This window comes from Drosophila santomea, chromosome 3L (assembly GCF_016746245.2).
Source record: "Drosophila santomea strain STO CAGO 1482 chromosome 3L, Prin_Dsan_1.1, whole genome shotgun sequence".
NCBI classification, from domain to species: domain Eukaryota; kingdom Metazoa; phylum Arthropoda; class Insecta; order Diptera; family Drosophilidae; genus Drosophila; species Drosophila santomea.
The window spans coordinates 2,024,005-2,038,620 of NC_053018.2; the positions used below are offsets into that span (position 1 = coordinate 2,024,005).

General features: G+C 41.1%; 2 protein-coding genes across 2 annotated transcripts; one reads left to right on the forward strand and one right to left on the reverse strand.

The window, feature by feature from the left end:
- Positions 1-95: 95 nt before the first annotated feature.
- LOC120448904 lies at positions 96-1,416 on the reverse strand. The gene is made up of 2 exons (XM_039631127.1): positions 430-1,416; positions 96-371 (listed from the first exon to the last, which is right to left on the reverse strand). The coding sequence occupies exons 1-2, from the start codon at positions 1,414-1,416 to the stop codon at positions 96-98; spliced, it is 1,263 nt and encodes a 420-aa protein (XP_039487061.1).
- A 3,530-nt stretch (positions 1,417-4,946) lies between these two features.
- On the forward strand, positions 4,947-6,443 carry LOC120448903. The gene is made up of 2 exons (XM_039631126.1): positions 4,947-6,032; positions 6,088-6,443. Exons 1-2 carry the CDS (start codon positions 5,058-5,060, stop codon positions 6,391-6,393), a joined length of 1,281 nt encoding a protein of 426 aa, XP_039487060.1. The 5' UTR covers positions 4,947-5,057; the 3' UTR covers positions 6,394-6,443.
- Positions 6,444-14,616: the final 8,173 nt, after the last annotated feature.

A 14,616-nucleotide genomic window follows, 5' to 3' on the forward strand; every position in this document is an offset into this window, starting at 1 on the left:
AGCTCCCACAAAGTGTCATTCATACCATAATGACTCGTCTCAACCATTAGGTAATTGATAATTAAGTTAATGTTGCTCATTTTGCTGTTTACTATTCACTCGAACTCATCATAGAAATAAAAGCGATAGACTTGACTAATTGTTTGAGTAACATTTCCATTCAAATCGTCATCGGACTCATAGTCCTGCCAAGTTACGTTTTTGTTGAACAGTGGACGAATTACAAGCATTAACAAAAGTTCACGGATGTGGGTTTTCAAGCAACTCCTCAGCATAGAAAGAGAAATGCCAAACCTGATAGCTTTAAAGCCAACAAATGTTAAACAGAGTGGTTGTTTGGTCAATTGCACAACGGGGTAGTTGTTCGAGAACTGAAAAATATTCATAAAATATGTATAAAAATATATAATAACGTTATTGGATACTCACCATCATAGTTACAACATCCTGTTTGTACTGAACTTTTTCCCGCTTTCGCAAAAGTGTCACTCCAAATGCCTTTGGCAAAGTTCTATGGTGCAACAGGCGCCAAGACTTCAATACAAAATAGTTGGGATCATCTTTAAGGACAAGATAACTTTGCTGAAACTTGCGATGCTGTTTATGTAGGTTCGAAGCAATTATGAAAAATAAGGCCAATAGAAGTAAATGCAACATAAGGGAAATCATTTGAGCATTCATCTGTTGATCTGAACTCTGTAATATTATGCAAATTTTTAAGCCCGGCTGAATCATAAAGCTCATGATATGCAGGGCAAAGTATCGTGACACAGTTCGATGAACGCGCCAAATTTTGGTTTGCTGTCTCAGCGCTCCCTTCAACATATGCAATCTATCACTTCTCATGTCTTGCAAGAGGAACGCATTAAGCGATCTGAAGATACAGCTGAGCCAGATCAAATAGTTTCCAAAGAACAGCAGCTCGAAGTGATAAATAAATGCGACTCCGAATATAAAAGCACTCTGGTAAACCGAATATATTCTTATCGGCCATAGAAGTCGCAGAATACTCATTATGATTAGCAATAGGGTATAGATACATTCTCGAGGAATCTTTGCACACAATCGCTCTCCCATTATCATTTGCATCGACTTATGTAGACCAGCACATTCATTCAACAGCTTCGCGAGGTGTCTTCTCAGTATTAGAAAGTAAATATATAGCGGAACATACAGTAGGATTACAAACTGGTCGTAGATCCAACGATGACTGCAGCAGAGATAAAGCCAACTGGCCAGCAAATTAACAACAGCCATTATTTGCACGTATAGTTGCTCGTCGCATGCAAATTTCCTCAGTTGCTCCGAGTAACCCACGTTATAGAAACCTAAATATAGTCCGATCCTTCCAGTCTGATACCACACACACATCAAGTGGCACAGACAAAATCCCCTGGCAGTTGCGTGTTTCTCCATTTGTGTGGTAATAAAATTTGTTACTGAACTATCACAAAACTATATCGGTAACAGTAGAAAAGTTCATTACATTTGAATTGAATTGGATTGAGTGTAATAATAGATAATCGTTTATTTGATTACTGCCGATCTAATATCATTTATTGAAGTTCATGGTTATTCATTCAATTAAGTAACTACCTTAATTAGGATATAGGTTTTAAGAATGCAATGGTCCAGAAACTTGTTCAAATTGTTAATACCAAATGAAAGAGTTAATACTTTTAAGTGCGCAACTGGTTTTCAAATTCATTACCTTTGCGAAAAACTTTTAAATATATTTATACGAGGTTTTGTTCATAAATACAAAGAGCATCAGCCACTATCAATTATTTTCCATTGTTAACATACCTCTCAGAGCTTTTTTCCCCTCGAGAATTACTTGGATAAAAATAAATAGAATCATATTTTATGCTCTGTTTATTTGCGGAGTTGCACTCTGGACCGCTTTAACAGTTGACACTCGGATGTGGATATGGATATGGCTATAAAATGGGTGGAGCACTTAAAATGGCATAAAGCCATAAGAGGTCACCTCGTCCTGTCCCGGTTCCCGTTCCCGTCCCCGTACTCCATCCAATCCATGTTTACCTCTATCTCTGTCTGGCCATTGCCAGCGCACCGGAGCTCATTCTCCACCAGTTGGTGGCATCTTGGCCAAAGTTTTTTCCTGGCTTTTTCATCGCCCGGCAAATGGTTTTACACGCATGTAACTTCCCCAGCCCACATACATATATGAATGCGATGGGGATCTCCATGCCGCAGTACAGGACAGCTTGTGTGGCCGCATATAACAATGGGAAAAAGTGCATGTTTTTATTACAAATTGCAATTGTGAAAAATTTTATACATGGCCGCATCGTTGTCCTCTCGTCGCCGCATCGTGTCACATTCCGGACCTTCGTCCTGTAACCGACGTCCCACGAAAAAATGAACCTAGGGGTACACTCTAAAAATAACAAGGAATATAAGTATAGTTTTACTATCTTAATCATTTTATGGGATTTTTCCATAAACCATAGGCACTTGTGTAACATTTTCAATATAATGTAATAAATTTAGTTATTAATAAATAATTAATGTGCATTTCCTCTGAAAACTCGATAGTTAAGAAGAGCATTACTTAACGGCCTAAATTGCAAACGACAGTTAGTTTGGGATGATTTAGTCAAGCTAAAATCAGCTTTTATATTTCGGTCACAAACTTTTTAAAGTGCATACAAGAGGGTTCGAGGCTGGGTGTTGGGAGCGGTTCCTGTGATAGTGTCGCCAAAAATAAACTGCCACATAAAACTCCTACCGCATATCCTGTCTGTGTCCTTGCCACTTGCCAGGCTCCAATTTTTTTTGTTTGCTGCGTGCGGCATGCATAAAGCAAATGAATTTATTTTTGGACTGCCATTTTTTCAATTTAAATGCTTTTTGCCGTCGGCTAGTTGGAGAGTCTTTCTTACTTTTATTTTTTACTCCAACTTTTTATAGGGATTTTTCTTTTTGATTCCACGCTTTAGCCAAAAAATTTTTTGTCGATTTCGTTCAGCTATAAATTTTTGCATATTTTCATTAGTTGTCAGAAATGCTTTTGATGATTTATGCATGTTTTTGACGCTCTTTCGTTCGCCTTCGTTCCACATGCCCTTTCTGCATTTTCGGAGAACACCCCAACCAGCGATAAATAAAAAAAAAACAAAACAAACAAACTTATTAAAAATGTAGTTGGTAAGGCAAAGTTTTTAAGCTAATGAAAATTGCTGCATTTGTCGGAATGTTGAGTGTGGACAGCTGAGCACTCGAAAATCCTGTGGATTAAGGATAGCAGATTGAAGCGAAAACATTTTAGCAACATTGGTAGTAAAAACTGTGGCAGACATTTCTCCAATTATGCTATGGAGACGCTTAGAAAAGCAAAAGCTTTATTAAAACCCATGCTTTTAATAGCTTATTTATTGTATTTTATTTTTAGTGAGTTATTTTTTTCATGCTAGAACTTTCGGAAAACTCCAAAAAGCTAATATAAAAAACAAAAATTCTGGGGGCAGAAATGTTTTAGGCAAGAGTTTTTCACATCCCCGTGAAGTTAGAGCCGGAATAATATTCCGCTCATTTTCCGCAAAGACGTCTTATTTAACTGCCGTCGTAAATTCGCACATAATGAAGTAGTCGGCGGATATCTGCCATCTACTCCGGTTAGGTGTGATGTGGCTCAGACGGCAGCTGCTAACGTTGATTGTGATGTTTTCCAACGCCTACATTCCTGAAGCTTTTCTTCTGCCGACTGACGTCTCTAATGATTGTTTGACAAACATGCCCGGCTAACTGTCTGCCGTTCTTCCTGCCTTCCGTCCCTGTTTTCTTTCATCAGTTCTGCCTAGTATCCCGACATCGGCCAGTCGAAGCTCTTTATTGAATTCCAGCATGGCGCCCAGACTGGTCCTTGGTTCGTGGTCCTGAGTCCTGGATCCTGGGACCAGGGTCCTTGGGCATCCGTGCCTGGGCCGACATGTACAGGATTTTAAAAATGCCACATAAAAGCGCTGAACGCTACGACACGAATTCAAAATTGAAATGACAAAGTAAACGGCGAGCGTTGAAAGCTGAGTAGGAAAGCAAGTACACCTAAAGAAATTGGACTTTAAGGTGTCCTGGAAAGGGATCGCTTTATACATGGAAAATAAATAAATTATGCAAATAAATTCAGTTGACATTCCGCTAAAACAAAAATATTGTACTGAAGCAGTGCTTGAAATTTCGCTAAGTGTGGTGTGGTTAGCAGCGTAGAAAAGTCGCCTAAGGAAGGAGCCGCTTGAGTTTGACAGTTTTGGGTTATGCTGCGATGAACATGGCCGATATGCTGCCATGCAAATCTCCTTCGCAAGTGGCAACTGGCAGTGGAAAGTCGAAAGAGGGAAGTGAGTAAGCAGCGATTGAGACCTGAACAAATTAATCGCCATTCGGTGCTGAACTGAAAGTCAGGTTTGACCGAGTTTACACACTCTGCGCTTTATTTTTTGTCGCTCTTTGCGAGGGTGGGCTTCTGCGGCGAATTCCCAGTTTGCAAATAAATTAGTTTGCTACGTGAGCGACGCAAATCTGAAGTGGGTCTGACAGCGGTTCGGTAGAATTTTTAAATATTTAAGCGTGTGCAACTTATCGATTTCGGGGACTGACTACAGAGTCCGCTAATTGAAGTGGTTTTAGTGTGTGCCAATGCCATCAATTATCCGCAGCTCCAGAACGCTTTTTCCTGCTAAAAGCATTTGTCCAGGGATCCAAGTACAAAGCAGCGGTACACTTAAACCAATTACAGGTATGTCCGTGGTGGTTGCAGCTGATGAAAGTTATCTAAATGAATTAAAGCATGATGAACAACCAATTATTTTTTACGATTTGGTATCGCACGAAGTAAACATTTCATATTCAGATCTATTAAGCTTTTTAAATAAACTAAGCTACTGTTATATTTTATACCGGTGTAACATTCACACATTAGAGCTAAGTACTCACCAAATTGTTATGGCCGCCAGTCGCATTTTTGGTCCTTTGACTGCACAGGACAACTCGTTCTGTTGCCGGCGCTGTCGTTAGTCCAATTAGTTGGAAACATGCCGCTGTCAGCGCCGCTTCACAAACTGCTCTGCGTGTGCCACATTGTCAGCTACTTCGATTACCAGAAGAAAGTGTGCCAATTGCTGTGCTTGTTCAACCTGCGATACAATGAGGACACCCAGAAGTTCGGCTTTGGGCATCAGCTGTTCATATACTTCGTCTGTTTCTGGAGCCTCCTGTGTCTTCCGTGTTACCTAATGTTTCTCGATGGGTATGTTATCGATCGAGGTAGCCTCTATATCTACCTGATGCCCTGCCTCTATTACAAATATCTGGAGAGCTCTATGCTCGAAACCTTGAATGAGATGGCAAAAGTGCACAGGAAACTGCACACCATATTGGGAACTATATTTTGTGTGTCCGTCAAACGGGCATATTGCTGCTCCTGGCTGATATCCATTGAACTGGTCTTCGTTATCTACTGGCAAATTGAGTCCTTAAAGAATGACGTCCAGCGTTTGTTTGTGTTTTCATGCCTATTTGGCTGGCATCTGCAGCTTCTCCTCCTCGTTAACAGCTACATTTGGCTACAATTCATCTACGTAGTTATGAATCAGATATTCACTCCAAATCAGCTTACGAATGAAGAGCAGTGGAAAAGGTTTAGGACCGTAATGAAACTACACGGTACCGTACAGCAAATCCAACGAAACATATCCCATTACTTCAGTGTGTACATATGTTCCTTAGTCGTACTTTTAACAAGCGTGTTCTACCGAGCTGTTTCTGAAGCTGGTTTCGATTGGGATCAGAGCCGATTGGTATTGTTGAAATTGCATTTTTGGCATATAAGATACTTTGGAAATCTAATTCTCCTCATTTGCACTCTACTTATGGTTCTTTGCGACTATAAATCGGAGAGAAACAAGTTCTTAAAAGCTACGTGTCACACCCAACCCCTGCTCCAAAAATCGTGGAGTAGCATTAGTACAAATCGCTGTAAGCAAACCCCAGATCTTCTTGATTTAATGGTAATGTAACTTCTTTAAGCCGATTTATTATCTTTTAAACGCTATAAGTCCATAGATCCTGACTGGAAGTACATATCGTGATATAAAATGCATGACCGTGACTCTGTGGGAAATGCGGATAAATCAGGACACTGTGCTCACACTTGAGACAGCTTGCTTCATGAACTACTTCTTCCTGCTGATGCTTACCGTTTGCCTAGTGCCTATTATAGCTATCGCAAACGGATTCAGGATAGACTTGGAGCACAAGTTGCTAAATTTCACATTCTATGAAGTATATTCAAATAACTCGGGTCCTTTAAGTCTAACTATCGACAATTTAACGATGTATTCGTATGTTCTAAGCCATTCGCTGGAATAATAAAATCAACAGAGGCCTGGACTCTATCCAAACTCTCGAAAGATAATTATGCAAAGCACGTCTGCTGTGTGGGTTACACAACCGAAATAAAAAAATTGCTGAAAGCGAAACCAATAAATCAAAGGAAAAAGGATGCCTACCCATTCATTACTCAGCAAACACTTTGTGGACCTCAGCCACTCAAACCCCTTTTCCGTGAATACATACAAAATGTCAAAATGAAAATCTATTAAATCACTCGAGGGGCTAGAGTTGTTCGAACCTTAATTAGCTCTTAGCTGTGCAACGTGGCGTATGATTAACACGCGAGTAATGAACGTCATATCTACACAGATGGAAAATATTTTTAATTAGCGAGTCTGTATTTTATCTTGACTGTTATATTTTATTTTATTGATGACTTTAATATAACCAAGATGACATTATCATATATTTTTATGTATTTATAACTCAGATTGCGATTTGCCATTTATCGTTTGATGAAAATCAAACGCATATATCAATCAATTGTTTCCTGTGTAGCAATAGCTGTTCCTCTACTGAGTCTGACATCGTTCGGCTGTGAATGATTGAATTAAAATCCATTCGGCGGACCTGGCATAATCAATGGAATTATGGCCCCGGCCACGCCCACTTCAGTTCAATGCACAGGCGGAAACTATTTCCGTGATTTCTAATTTTCGAACAGTCAGGTCCCGCGAGGCCAGTTGACTGGAAAATCTTTCGATTAACTGCATTCGGATCGGGGGCCCTGCAACATTAATGAGCCACGCCCCTCGTCCATTAGCAGCCCGATTGTCACTCGCCCACATACACACGCACACACAATTGCAAGCCCACCCGCCCAATTTTTGGGGGCTTAATTGATATGCATGTGAGTGGGTGGGTGGGTAAATGCAATTTCCTTGTCACCCCTGCTGCTGCACTCTCTAATGAGTTCGAAATAATTCCATGTTATGGCACAGCTATCTTGCCATCCATATACCCATAGACCCATTAAAGACCCCAAAATCATTTGATATGCGGCCCAATAAATTGTGTACCAGTGCAAAAATATAGATAAAAAAAAACAAACTGAAAAGTAGTGAAGGCAACTAAAATGGAGGATAGGAGCAGAGAAGCAGAGCTTACGTATTGCAATTTGTGCAAAATGCAAATTTCCTCACTGATGACAGCCGCAATTTTGTGCTCCATTGTTGTTAGTGGCACTCGGGTTGTTGCTATTGTTGTTTGTGTTTGCAAACGGCCATTGTTAAGGACGTGAGTGTGGACTTGTGTATGTGTTTGTTTGTCTGTATGTTAGGATGGACTCATGTCCACAGGCGAGGATAGCTAAATAGAAACAAATTAGGAGTAAGCTCATTAAATTATGATAGCGATGCAAGTTTGAAAAAGGTGAGATTATTTAACAATGCTTTCTTAATGCTTCTGACTTTCTTGTTTATGTAACTAGATAGTCAAATTCGAAGAGCACTTGGAAGTAAATTGACTTCACTACAGAATTTTGATTAGGCTATTCCATTTCCCATGGTCTTAACCTTGATTGTGCCTGCATTTCAGGCGGCACTGAGCACATACTACCGAGCACAGCAGGCCGGGCGAAAAGCCACAGTTGGTCTGAATTCCTGACTAGCAAATGTCTGGCTATCGGCCATTGGCCATTGGCCACCGGACAGCACAACAATGGCTGACCAGCGTCAGCATTAGGGTTACTCCCCAGATCCTGCCTTGTCCTGTCCGCCTTTGATTAACAATGATGGGCATTATTTTTGCAAATAAATTCTGATGAGCAGATGAGGGGCAGATGAGCGGAGTTCAAGGCAAGGAATGCATTGTTTGTCCAATCGTTGACATTTTTCCATGCCCAAGTTGCACTCTATTGATTTATGACAGTCGGCGTCAATCATTGGGTCATGTATGTGCTGGCCAGGCAGTTTGCTCATGCTTGGTCATAATTGCACATTTGCTGTGAGCAACAAGGACACGCTCCTTCGAGCCTGGCGGAAGCTTTTAAGCAAACAGGATGTGCTGGGGATGTGTATGTGTGTATATGCTGGTGCAACAGCTTTTCGGAACAATACTTACAAGTCCGAGAAGTTGAAGGCAAAACAATGCATTTGTTATGCAAAGCCTCTGATGTTGTCCTTGGCCAAAGTGCCGAATGCAGGAAGGGGCCATGAGGATGCAGATGTAAATGACAAAGTGATTTTGCTGTAAGCGGGGCCAAACACTGCCTTTTTTATCGGGAAATGCTCTTAAACTTTCGAGTCCAGTTTTTAGAGTTTGAGGGCCAGCCAAATGGGTCAACAGTGAAAACAACTTGGGCAGCCGCAGAAAGTTTTCGAAGATTAAAAAATATAAAGAAAGCGCAAAACAAAATAATTAAGGTTCTTCAAGCTTATTGACGTTTTTTGTGATCGGGCGGCTGAAAATTTCAGAGATTATAATTGGGGAAGCCGCAGGAATGAGCAAAAAAGGACAAAAGCCAGGAAGTGCCAGGCAAAAAAAAAAAGGTCTGCTTAATAAATATTAAAAAAACCCAGCTAGGATAGGACCGTGGGAGTTAATACCCTGCTGAATTCCCACATAAACGAATGTCGGGCACACTTAGCAGGCAATTGCGAGATAATTTAATTATGCGCCACTCCTGGCAGCAGCAGAAGCTCCAGGATAACAGGATAATGATAACGAAAGCAAACCAGAAGGGCTAACACCACATTCAGCCTGTAAAACAGGGGCACGAGGAAAGCACCAGATAAACCGAAATGAAAAATGGCCAGCAAACCACGCGCAGTGTGTGCCACAGACCGATAACAATAGTATCGGCGGTGTGGCTTATACAAATTGCGCCCGACTTAATTGCCGACCGGAAGCGGACAAAACTTGTCGCCGGATGCGATGTATTCTATATGTGTTGGCCCCGCCGGAGGACAGGTAACAGCTGGATGTGCCAGTGAATAACCATTGCCAGGACATTAAGCATAATTAGCGTGAAAATAATTTATTCAAGAATCGAAAAGGTCAGTTGCGGGCAGCTTCACTAATTACCGTTCTCTCGTTTTACACATTTTCAATTGGAAATTCGGTTTCAAACATTTCCGCGATAGCCATGGATTATGTAAAGTTTCGAACGGGTGTCACGTGTGCATCAGTTGTGAATGATGTTTTGCGGTCAAGCTAATTTGGCGAAGGTTAAACTATTTGACTTGCAGGAAAATTAGATTGCCTGACAGTGCCACGTTTCGTTTTGGTTATTAAATAGTGGGTTAGCTATTGATAGCACTTACATGCACTAGTTTTTTTAAATATAAGGACTTTCAACCATTTTTCATCCAGTTTCAAAGTCTCAGGGCAATGCCGATTTGACTTTAACATTACGGTTAAGCATGCATGTCAAGCACAGTGCCACACTGAAAAGTTTATTGCTCCAGCTGCAGTCGTAGTTTTAGTGCTGCTGCACTTGCAAATTGCACTTGCAGTTGCAACTTGCAACTTGCAGCTTGAACTGCCTGTGGCATGCAGCCCTTAGCCTGTGTTGGTAGTGGTGTCAGTCCCAGGCGAAACGCCTTGGTGCCCCCATTTCAGTTCCTTGTGCAATAATTAAGTGAGTGCCAAGTAGAGTGAAGCGTGAAGCGTCGCCGCCGCTCTCATTTTCGCATTTACCGCCGCAGCCCTCCTGCAAATTCATGCGTGAACAAAGCAAGCAAAAGGATGCATTTCAGGGTTACGAATTTGGCGTACCCTATGATCAGACCAATAAGACGCTATGATTGCTAGGCCTTTAAAAATAGCAATTATATAAATTAAGATAGGTGATCATTCTTATGCCGTACTATCTTTTTAATATTGTAATCACATAAATTAATTAATTAGTAATTATCAAAGAGATATTCATTTATTGTGCTCTTCAAGAACAGTTACTCCATATGCTGAAATACCCATTACTTGGAAAAATGAGACGGGGATTCTCGTAAAGGAGGCGAGAAGTTCGACGGGATGCGAATGTGTGTTATTTTGGCTACCCTCGCGGGCACCAAACGCGGCTGAGTAAACGTTGCACGCATGAGGAATCAAAAGCAAGCAGCGCCACCAGCGACGGACTTTGCCACCCACTCAGCTACTTGGCCACCCTCTTTGGCGCCCACTGCTCCCCTTTAGTGGTTGCTCCTTATTCTCCATTCCCAACGACGACTCCTGCGGAGGAACTTCTGCCTGGCAAGTGCTCCAAACTATAGCCACACGCTCATGAAGGGTGAGCTGCTGGTCCAGGGAAGCAATGTGGTACAAAGAATTGGTAAATTACAATAAGTGGAGAACAGAGAGAAACACGAAAAGATGTAAAATCAAACGCTTAATCGAAGCTGGGGGCAAATTAAAAAGAAAAAATTGGCCAAACAATTAATTCAGACGCCAGATAGTTTAAGAAAAGCGGTTGGATTACCAGTGGGACATGAAAATACACTACATTTCGAACAGAGTTTTGTGTCTGCACCAATTCTTTATTAAGAAATTGTAAAAAATAAAAAACGAAAAGCCGTATGGTTAAAGTCAACGAAGTATAAGCCACTGAACTTTTGTACCGAATCCATATAAATTTAACCGACAGCTTTGGGTAGTTATTGAATGGCCCCAGCAAATCGCATTTTATCGCTCTGAAAATTGGGAATTATCTCAAACTACCTTTTAGTTTTAAAAACCTCGAAAGAAACTTGCTGGATTCCCCAGCGGTTGATTGAAGTTTCTTATCTGGCGCTTTAAGCTCACTTGTCTAAACCTGTTCTGGAACACAAGTTGAAGTTTCCCTTAAATGCTCTCGACTCGCCTCAAACTTTCAACTCGAACTGGAACTTTTGGCCATAACAAGGACACGTAAGCTGCCGCAACACGCATTCACTTATTTTGCCATCAAAATGCTGGCACTTGAAATCAAATTTAAACATCTCCCACGACCCCACACATACATACACATCTATTTATCCCCTGTGGTGGTGTTGGCAAATGTGCGTAGTTTTTTCTCATCTTTTTTCTATATATATATATATATACATTTTCATTTTTTTTTTGCACCATCCTGGCTTTCTTTTGAGGCGAGCGACACGTACTTCCGTTCATAAGCCAAAGGGAAACTAGGCGAGAAGCAAAATGGTGGCAAACTAAAATGGTAAAAAGAAAAGAAAGCAGTTGCGAGGGCAAAAAGTCCGAACACTCTCATACTTTTAACAGTGTAACGAGATAATATTTTTCCAACATATTCATGTGCGCCTAGGACAAGGCTAAATGATATTACCTGAAGTAACATCAGCCCAACTGACAGACAGGTTCTGCAGTCGGGGCGTGGCACTGGGCGTGGCGAGGCGGGGCGGACTTGCACAACTAACGGAAACCGGATGTGCTCGGCTTGGCAGTTGTGAAGTGATGTTTAGGCCAGGATGGCAATGCTCGCAGGCAACCAACCGCCACTACACCCATAAGTTTATACACACACATACATATACATATATATTGGTTCAACGCGATGTGCGAAGTCGCCCATAGGCATCATCGAGTGCCACGTTTTATGTCTTGCGAATGGAAACCCGGAGCAGACGCAGCGACTCCAGTCGAGTCACACGCTCCGATGTGACTGGCAATGATTGTGTGACTCTGACAGGCAGTGGTGTCGAAACCAAATGACTTTAGTAGACAAATAGTAAGGTATTTCAGCATGAATAACGCAAATCGGTGGAATCATATGTAGAAAGACTTAAGATATGGAAACGCGATTGCTTAAACATTCAAACACATTATCTTCTTAATAATAATAACCCATTTTTCTTCTAATTTGGATGTTTTTTCTAAAACATTTAGTTTTAAAAATAACTATTATTCGGAAGATATTTAAATTGCTTTTAAGAGATAAGCGACACGGTTGAGCATGCAAATAGGTTTAACAAATAAAGCACTGTTTTAACAACAAAGTGCTGATTTGTCAGCACTATTGCGCCTCTCTGTGTCTGACTGCGAGTAGAGTTGTTATGGCCCCACAGGCGCCGCTCTACTTGCTGTTTTTACTCCTGCCCCCGTCGAACTCGCCCACTAAATGTGACAGCATAAATCGCTGCCACTGGCACGAGAACTCGGAGGCTGCGAAGTCTGGATGGGGGATCTGAGGACAATAAAGCCATATTGGCAATTTAATGTGCTGCAAAACATTAGAACATTCGATTGGCACTAGGAGAACGACAACACGCATACGCAGCGTATGCCGAGACCGAGTAGTGCATTCTAAGCAGCTGAGCTGGGCACGTAAACAGAAACATTACCAGTGAACAGTGCACTTGTGCAGCTGGAAGGCAAAGCTGAGTTCAACATTTACTTATCTTTGGCAATGCCCAACACGTATCCACATTAAGTCACCGCCGCCCACCGAAGACCACCTATTCACCCAATTCACTTCAGAAAGCAACTTTATTTTCAGCTGCTGCCTGCCAGATGGTAGCTGGCCAAGTTCAAAAAATTTAAGCATTTTTTGCTGGCTTGCCGTGATCTCAGTGCCAGGAGCAACATTTTCACAGGGGACACCCATTGTCGTTTGCATATTTTGTGTTCCAATTTTCGTTGCGAACTTGCAAATTTGACTTTATATATGCAAGGTGCAAATCTGTTTAGCGTCCCTCGTGTGCCGGCAGCTGCATCAAAATGCATTTATGCTAAGGCCAATGGAACTTACAGCGAAATTAAGTCACCGTGGCCTGAACATCTGACTGATGACGGAGTTGAAAGCGCGGAAAAATTACTGCGAAGTAAAATGTATATATCAATGGCAGCTGATGCAGAAACTTTGCAGCATTTGCATGGAAAACTCTGCGTCTGAAATATATAATATTTTACCCTACTCTGCGGAGTTTTCGTGAATTATGGGAATATTAAGCACTGAAAAGAAGGCCCAATGCCAATTAACCGAGAAAGGTTAAGTAAGTAAGGTTGGTCAAGATTGCGGATTTTGAATAGAGAAAATTTTATTGTTGTGCTTAAGTCATGTGCACATGTTTTCAATAACTTATTTGTTTATAAAATACTCTCCTATTATGGTAATGCGTTGCTACCAATTATGTTGATTATTTATTGACATTTTAATGTGTTGACGATTTAATTTCTCTGCTTAAAAATCAAGAAAAAATTGCAACTAGTTTACGAGCAATCCACAAATATCCAATAGCTTTTATAAACATTAAATTATAGGTCTCTTCAGTAGATGATTGATATTCAAAAGTGTTGCCCATCGTTATCCCTACTCACCAAAGAATATGCTCGTAAATGTCAAAACACTCTATAATGGGCTAATCAACCAAACTCCAGCCAACAACATAACAAAGTTGTTTGCGGATAAATGCAAATGTTTTTTCGGTTTTGGCCACAAACTGAACTTTTACGACGGCGTTACAGAGTCATAAAATATCCGACATTCTTTGGTATAGCACCTAGATTGGAGGATGTAAAACAAAAACGTTAGGCACAGCACAAAAGTATGAAATCAAAATCACAAATTAATCTTAGGTTTTCAGCGTTTTGAGCCCTTAAGCCATAACATTTTGCCATTCGAAATTTGACAGACGGTTTTCTAATAAATTTAACACAGCTTGTGGTGTTAGCTAATAGCTGGAAAGTCAACGCTGGTAAAATGGTGTTGGCAGAGGACGCGGGGGAAAAAAGACCCATACACCAATCGCATTACGTATACGCCACGTTGAGCGCATTTTGGCAGAATGGCAATTGACTTTAATTACTTCGCCGCCCAAAAGTCATGGAGACTTTTAGGTGAGGGTGTGTGTGTGATGTGTGCTTAGCACACGATGTCGTCAGATGTGTGAAGAAAGTACACATTCGGTGGTGGTCATGGGGTCACAGAGGAAGGAACTTTCATTAGTTTTTGGGTTGCCCGACTGCCATGGCGGAAGCCACTAAAAGTCTTCACTCGACAGCAGCTACTCTAACCTTCTCCACATGGGAAAACAGTTTGTGAAATTTAATTTTCAGCTCCCTTGATTTTTAAATGGCGGGGGAAACGAAAGAGAGTGCAATCAAATTTGCTGTTAATTTGTACAGAAATGTCTCTATTAAATTTTAAATTGGTGTTCTGGTAAATGTTATGAATTGGCTCAAAGTGTGGCCACCACGGGTTGTGAATGCATGTAAGGAAAAAAGCGGACGAGCTGAAAAAATTGCCATGTTCTTGCTGCGGAT